We start from the raw sequence: 6,694 nt of genomic DNA, 5'->3' as shown, positions 1-6,694 counted from the left end.
CTCATGCTTATTTGCACTCTCAGCTCCCTCACAGAAGATGGCTGCAACAAGTACAAAGAAGAAAGTGAACTAGCTCTGTGCCAATGCAGAGCTCAGTGTCCCACCCACAGACCCGGCGAGGAACAATTGTTTTCCCATCACGAGTCCCTACCCCTCCCTCATGCAGCTTGGAGTGGGGCAGCGTTAGATGTCACCTCCATGGGAGCAGTGGTGGGGCTGCCATGCCCTTGGGCAGGGGCAGACCACAGCAGTGACCACGGAAATCCACCGGAGGACAGTCTACGAAGAGGCATCGGACACTAAAACAATGCTGCTTTCGGCTTTGTACGCCTTCCCAACAGTCTTTACTCCTCACTGCAAACTAGGACTTCCTGTATCCTGTCGAAGGGTTTCCCCAAAGTGAGATGTTTAATGTTAAAACCTGAAAAGTTCTGGAGAAAACCAGGAAGGTCAGCCAATCTGTGTTCGGAACCAAGTACAAGTGAGAAGTGCCTAGGCACAGTACACTTCTCAGACATTTCCTCTAACGCAGAGTCCGAGAGCTGCCCTCTAAGAAAAAACAATACAGAGGGAAGGAAGTTAAGAGTGTCCGGCCCAAAATATCTGCACACAGATTTTTCTGCATGTCGAAATCTCAGTGTCTTCAGCTCTGTTCCTGCAAGCTCGCTGGTTCAAAGTCCTTTCAGTTCACAGTCGCTGCTGCAGGTTGCTGAACAGTGCAGACAGACTGTCCCGGAGTTCTGTCCAGAACCTCAGTCTTGCCTTCAGCACCTTATTGATCTGCACAGGGTGCCTGCTGCATTGCACAGGCGGGGAGGAAGTGGTCGTACGTTGTACGTGAGAGGGGAGTTGGGCACCCGGATTAAAATCACAAAGTGTCGTAAAATTCCCTCCTATGTGCGATTCATCTCAGGGCACCATGTATACCAGTGCGAGCAGCAGAGACTTCTGACAGCGTTCCCCTTCCCTCCTCCCCTTCTCACACCCAGCTCTCTCCCAAAGATGCCTATGAATTACACCAGATATTGTGATACCGCAGATTCCATACACTTTAGCTCCTCTAGAAGGAAGGGAAGAGGAATGAGTCACTTGTAGCCTTAACGTCCCTTGCAATCCAGTTACCACACCACAATCACCACATCAGCTGCGTCCTTGCAGGAGAAAGAACTTTAAAGACACACCAGCAAAAGCTTCCCAGTAATGATCAATAGAATACAGAGACTGAGGACTTGGGCTTACAAGGCTTGGACCCTTTGAACAACCCACAGTGGATGGTAAGCTTGGGAAACATATGGTTCAATGAGAGCAAATAAAATTGTAACCCAGCAAATAAATGACATTTATAGAAAATATTTCCAGTGCCTTTTGCCGCTGATATGCATGTACACAGTACTAATCAACAAAAATATGTTGCATCAATAAAGTGTGCAAAGTTACGTAAATTACTTAAGAGCAAAGCTTGCTTTCCTGTTTTTTCTTAAGATGCTAATTTAGCATTCCTACTCTTCAACTGATGCAAGCTTTTCCAGATAGAAACCCTAAAGATAAGAAAAACAGTGATTTTGATGTCCCATTTTTTAAGATCTGTTTTGTGATAAAATAAACACTTGCTCATTTAGCTACATAGTAGGCGTATCTATCTGTAATTATCTTGTGCTTAGGAGATAAAGGAAGACCTGCATTCCATCAAGCTGCACAGTAAGTACCAGGCTTATCCAATGGTTCTTTTCTCATAATGTCTCCAGTTGAAAAACTTGGCAAAATATCACACTAGAGCAGAAAGAAGGGACCAGAAGATGGATGGGGAAGGAGAGAGGGAAGGGAAAGAGGATCCACAGAAGGGATGAAGCCATGTTACGTACATGTGCTGATTCCCCAGAAAGAGTGCAAGCGCTGTGAACCACAAACCTGTACTAATGAAGACGATGAAACGTTCCACCAGACCGATCTTAAAGGAAGAGTGTAGAGAACTATCTTGAGATAAAAAAGGGTAATCTAAAAGGTTATTATTTTTCCAAAATCAAAATCTATATGCAGTGGCACAGACAGAAGTGGAAGGATCAGCAAAGCCTCTATTTCTTCTGCAGGCCCTGCTGGTGGCCGGGACCTGAGCCTCTGCTTTTTGTCCTGTGAAGAAAATCCTCCAAGCTTGTTGGCACTGATGGGCTGGAGCGTGCCCACCTCTGGCTGGCACCTTGCCTTCACTGCTGTGGGGGTCCTCATCAAAAATAAAGCCAGCTCTTTCGGATGCGTTTTCATAGACGCTTGAATGATTTCAATGTGGTTTTTGATGCACGGAACATTTATGTTGTCAGAACAACAGTTTTACATGATTTGTACAAGAGCTTTTTATGGCTTTTTAAAGTGATTCTAAAATCAAAAGAGGTTTAGAATGAGTGATGGGTAAATGGCCCCAGTAGGACAAATTGAATATCAGGGAAAAGTATTTTCACTTGTGAATGCAATTACTGAAACTTTGGTAAGACCTAATCTGGTAGTTTTTAAGCTGAAAAGTACAATGGGACATAAGATTATAACTTATAAATAAAATGTATATTTGGGATTCAAAGGAAATCACTGAACTACAATAATGTACAACTTTGCGACTCCTGCACTCCTTAATTTGACCTTCAGTGTCACCCCGAGGTCCAGACAGGAAATAAATTTTACTTTCATACCACAGACGAGGAGAGGACACTGGGTCTCTGGTGCAGCACAGATGAAAGCACAGTTTTCATTATTTCCCTTGAGATTTGTAGGGTCACTACGCATGGAAGAAAGAAATCCTCGAATTCAATTCAAAGGATTCTTTTGCTGGAAGCAGCCAAAGCTTGTTCCATCCAGGAAGGTGATGTGCGCAGAAGAATCGCTCCACACTCTGCCACGAATCTCCATTTAAAAAAGATTTACACGGAAGCATCAGAGAGGAAAAAAAGTACAACACCTAGAAGAGAGAGAAAAGCCACGGAAATATGATTCTCTTACTTCGGTTTTTAAGTTTTGTTCCACACAATGTTACCGCGAAGAGTCTCACCTCTGTAAGAGTGAGTGGTTGCTCGTAACGGGGAACCGAAGACAAGAGAGCAGCCCTGGCTTGAGCTGGGAAGCCGCCTTGAGAGTTGTAAGTCGTATGGCCAAGAGGCACATGGTTTCACAGAACTGCAGGGAAAGTTGGGCTGGGGATAAGACAAACTTTGCTGGCGTCAAATTTTTTTCCATAACTTGACTGCATCTTCACTGTAATTAAGGTGTTATTTAGGGAAATTTGTCTTCTTCATAGTTTATGGCCAAGCAAGCTGGAAGACAAATGGCAAACTTAGGTGGGCATCTGAAAATTGATGGCTGTGAAGTTGCATTCAGGGTGAGTGAATACCTGGGTAGGGTGTGTGCAGTAGCAGCAGAGATTTTACTATGGGCACAAGCGTGGGTAGATGATGTGTTAACTATAGAAAGAAAATGAGAGAGAAAACACACAGAGAGGAGAGGGAGAGGGGAAGGGGGAGGCAACGTACTTCGAATGATAGAAAGTAGAAAGTTCTGATGGTTTAATGATGTAAACACATTTCTCCTAGGTTGTATTAGTTATTTACCTACCTGGGAACTGATGCAAAATAATTCAAAGTAGAAGACTCTGAAAAGATCTTAATGTTTTCTGGATCAGGAATGAGCAAAACCGTATTCAAGGAGAACTATTTAGCAACATTTAAAGCTGAGTTCTGTCCTTCGTGCTTTCCTCACTCCGCCTCCTTGGAATCAAACCCTCCACTAGTCCCCCTCTTGGACCACTCATGTGTTTTCCTCTCCAACTCCCTACCTGCTTCCAACTCTTACCATACAGCCACTAAGAGCAGGACTAGAACTAGAGCTGGGGCCGGGTGCAAAGGCACTTCATGATCCCAGGAAACATAGTGTCAGAACTACTGATCCTGCGTGCCTCCACTGAGGAGGAAAATCGAGTTCAGAAAGAAAGATCCGCAGTTGAATGCCATTCTTAACAAGGCATTTAAGAAAAAGGAAAACTCCTCTCTACTAAATGTGAGAAATGTAGCTTTCTATGAATAAATGGGTATTCAGCAGACATAGGGAAGAATCAGGTTGTTGTTTATAGCACATTATTTTTACTTTTCAATTTATAAATTTATATAAGGAGTTATAAATACCAGTATTATGTAAAGGTTTTTCTTTTTACCTTACTGAAGTACAGCACATGCCCAGGAATGTCATTAGGCATAAAACCCTAGACACACCGCAGCTCAGTGCACCAGCCCATTCCATGCACACCAGGCTGAGCACGGCACCTGACAGCCTGCGGCCCCTTTGTGCTTGTACCCCACAGATGCAACCTCTACGTGAATTATGTTAATTCAGATTGCTTCCGAATGAAATACAGAGGATTTTTTGCTTGGAAATTTATTTTACAAAGCTTTTAAGAGGCTTCATAGAAATATATTTGGAACAACCATCTCAGACAAGGAATCCAAAGCACCTCACACACAAATGATTCAGAAAACAATTTCCTGGCATGGAGATTCTGATTCGTGGTGGAGACAGCATGCTTGTCTGTCTGTCCAAAATGTCCCAAGCTTTTGAGGTTCCCACGATAGTGGCCTGCTAGTCTTTCCTGTCAGGGGCATCTGGCGGTTTGTTCAGGGGTCAGGGTCCCTGTTCCACAGTCACTGTGGGCAGGTGGAGAAGAGAGGAGGGAAACAAGTGGTTCTCATGGTTCTGTTTCTGCTTCTCTAGCAGAACATCACTGACTGCACAAACTGGCCCCCTCCGAAGTGTACTGAGCTCATGGTATTAGAGACTGTTGAGTCCAAGCTCAAGGGCTGGGGTCTGTGAGTGGCATTGAGCTTTCATAGAAGCTGGCACATGGTGGGAGAGCTTAGTTTCATAACAGAGCTCACCACAACTGGCCTTTCCTGAGTCTCTGGCACTAATTCATGAGAGCAGAGCTGCCACGGCCTCTCCAGCTCTTAAAAGCCCCACCTCCCAACCTGACTGTTGTGACAATTAAAACTGAACATGAGTTCTTTTGTTGGGAGGAGACTCACAAATACAGATGACTGATGACTTATCTTGATTGCTGTTCCTGAAAAACAAAATATAGTTTCTATGAAAAGAGTCATCTCAGTAAGTGACTGTATCCTGAACATAAATGAGGACACAGGATAATGGGTCGGATGACACTGGGCTGGCTCAAAACATCCCGGAGGATGATCTGAACTCTGTCCAGTAAGTGCATGTTCTTCTGGCCAACATACCCCAGTCTCCAGGGTCCAGTGGGCTGCAGAACTTGGCACAGTGACAGCAGACTTTGCGGTACTAATGGAGGCTGTGCATGTTCTATACTCAGTTCTTCCAATAATTGGGGGTAGATCTTAGGGCAAGAACAGAACTGCTTCTGAAATTCAGTGTCACTCTCTGAAATGGGAGTGATTCTTTCACACTGTGTTGAGAATTCGGGGAGTCCACACACACAGGAAGCACTCCAAAACTGCCTGGCATCGCACACATGCATATAGACACACACACACACACACGCACGCACGCGCACACACACACACACACACACACACACACACCTCCTCTGAGAACTATCAACCTGCAGTCATAGAAGCTATGAAAACCAAGTTTTCTGTGACTACCAGAGATAGAGATAGGATCAGGAAACCCCTCCCCAGAAACCCATCATGATTTGGGTCCTCCCGTGGCTCTTGCCTGCAGTAGTTACGGCTGTCACAACAAAGTGTGAGAGACCAGGCAGCTTACACTGCAGAACTTCACGGTCAGGGTGGTGCCAGGGTTGTGCTCCAGGCCTCTCTCCAGGGCTTGCAGACAGCCACCTTCTCCTGCCGTCCCCAGGCTTCCTCCTTTCTTCCTCGGTTCTGGAGGCTGCTTGCCAGCATCGCATTCCTCTGCTTGTAAGGACAACGATCAGATCAGCTTGGTGCCTACCCTACCTGTCCCATTTTGACACCACTCTTAAATGCATTATTTTCATATAAAGTCACATTCTGGGCTTCGGGAGCTTCAACACATGGATTTTGCAGGACCCAGTTCAGCCCACAAAACTAGAAAACTCCAATTCACAAGGCTCTGTCAATATCTGACTTGGCACAGTGCTCTCTTTAAAATCTCAGCATTTGACAAAAGCAATCAGCAGCTGTGTTTTAACCTTGGCGCTCCTGGAGACTGACATGGACCAGAGCAAATGAGATTCAGAGGATGGACAAGAACACGTCTTCGTGCAGAGCTGTGAGTTTGCACAGTGTGTCTCCTCCAACTTTCCTTGAAGTCCTCCACTGGAACATGAAGGCTGGGACAAAGCTAAGAGCAGCTTGGGCGTGAAAGCGCAAGTGTTCTCAGACACACGCATGGTGTCCCATAGTACAGTGTCAGGTGTATGGCTCATCACCTAAGGAAAGCTCTGACTGACCACTACCTGACCACTGCTCACTTTGGGGAGTGCTTCGGGCACCACATCCCAGAAGCGGGAGCACAGAGCACATTGGCGGTTCCTGAAAAGTCACTGGACTGAAAAACAGCAAAAGGACCACAACCAAAACCAAATCTTAAGAAGGGCACATCTCATTTCTGGAACACCACCTGATGATGCCACTTTAAATTTTCAACAGGAATTATTTCATATTTGAAGACATAGGAAAGTATATACAAACAGAAACAAAAGTAA

At 45.1% G+C, this 6,694-nt stretch overlaps 1 protein-coding gene across 1 annotated transcript; it reads right to left on the bottom strand.

Moving 5' to 3' along the window:
* Positions 1–344: 344 nt before the first annotated feature.
* Positions 345–5,724, bottom strand: LOC104859683. The gene is made up of 4 exons (XM_010620383.1): positions 5,265–5,724; positions 5,055–5,092; positions 3,035–3,176; positions 345–549 (listed from the first exon to the last, which is right to left on the bottom strand). Exons 1-4 carry the CDS (start codon positions 5,519–5,521, stop codon positions 345–347), a joined length of 642 nt encoding a protein of 213 aa, XP_010618685.1. The 5' UTR covers positions 5,522–5,724.
* Positions 5,725–6,694: the final 970 nt, after the last annotated feature.

The sequence above is a fragment of the Fukomys damarensis genome, unplaced genomic scaffold (genome assembly GCF_012274545.1).
Source record: "Fukomys damarensis isolate Sample0158 unplaced genomic scaffold, DMR_v1.0_HiC HiC_scaffold_18, whole genome shotgun sequence".
NCBI lineage: Eukaryota > Metazoa > Chordata > Mammalia > Rodentia > Bathyergidae > Fukomys > Fukomys damarensis.
The sequence above is the reverse complement of the archived record's forward strand: the minus strand, read 5'-3'. Positions and strand labels throughout refer to the sequence as shown.

Excerpts from the sequence above, each read along its gene's own strand:
- LOC104859683 (XM_010620383.1), bottom strand. The coding sequence starts at position 5,521 with ATGCATGTGTGCGATGCCAGGCAGTTTTGGAGTGCTTCCTGTGTGTGT. Across the intron at positions 5,093-5,264 it reads ACTGGACCCTGGAGACTGGG|GAACAGCAATCAAGATAAGT; the intron begins GTATGTTGGCCA and ends TTTGTTTTTCAG. Across the intron at positions 550-3,034 it reads AACCACTCACTCTTACAGAG|AGGGCAGCTCTCGGACTCTG; the intron begins GTGAGACTCTTC and ends GTTTTTTCTTAG.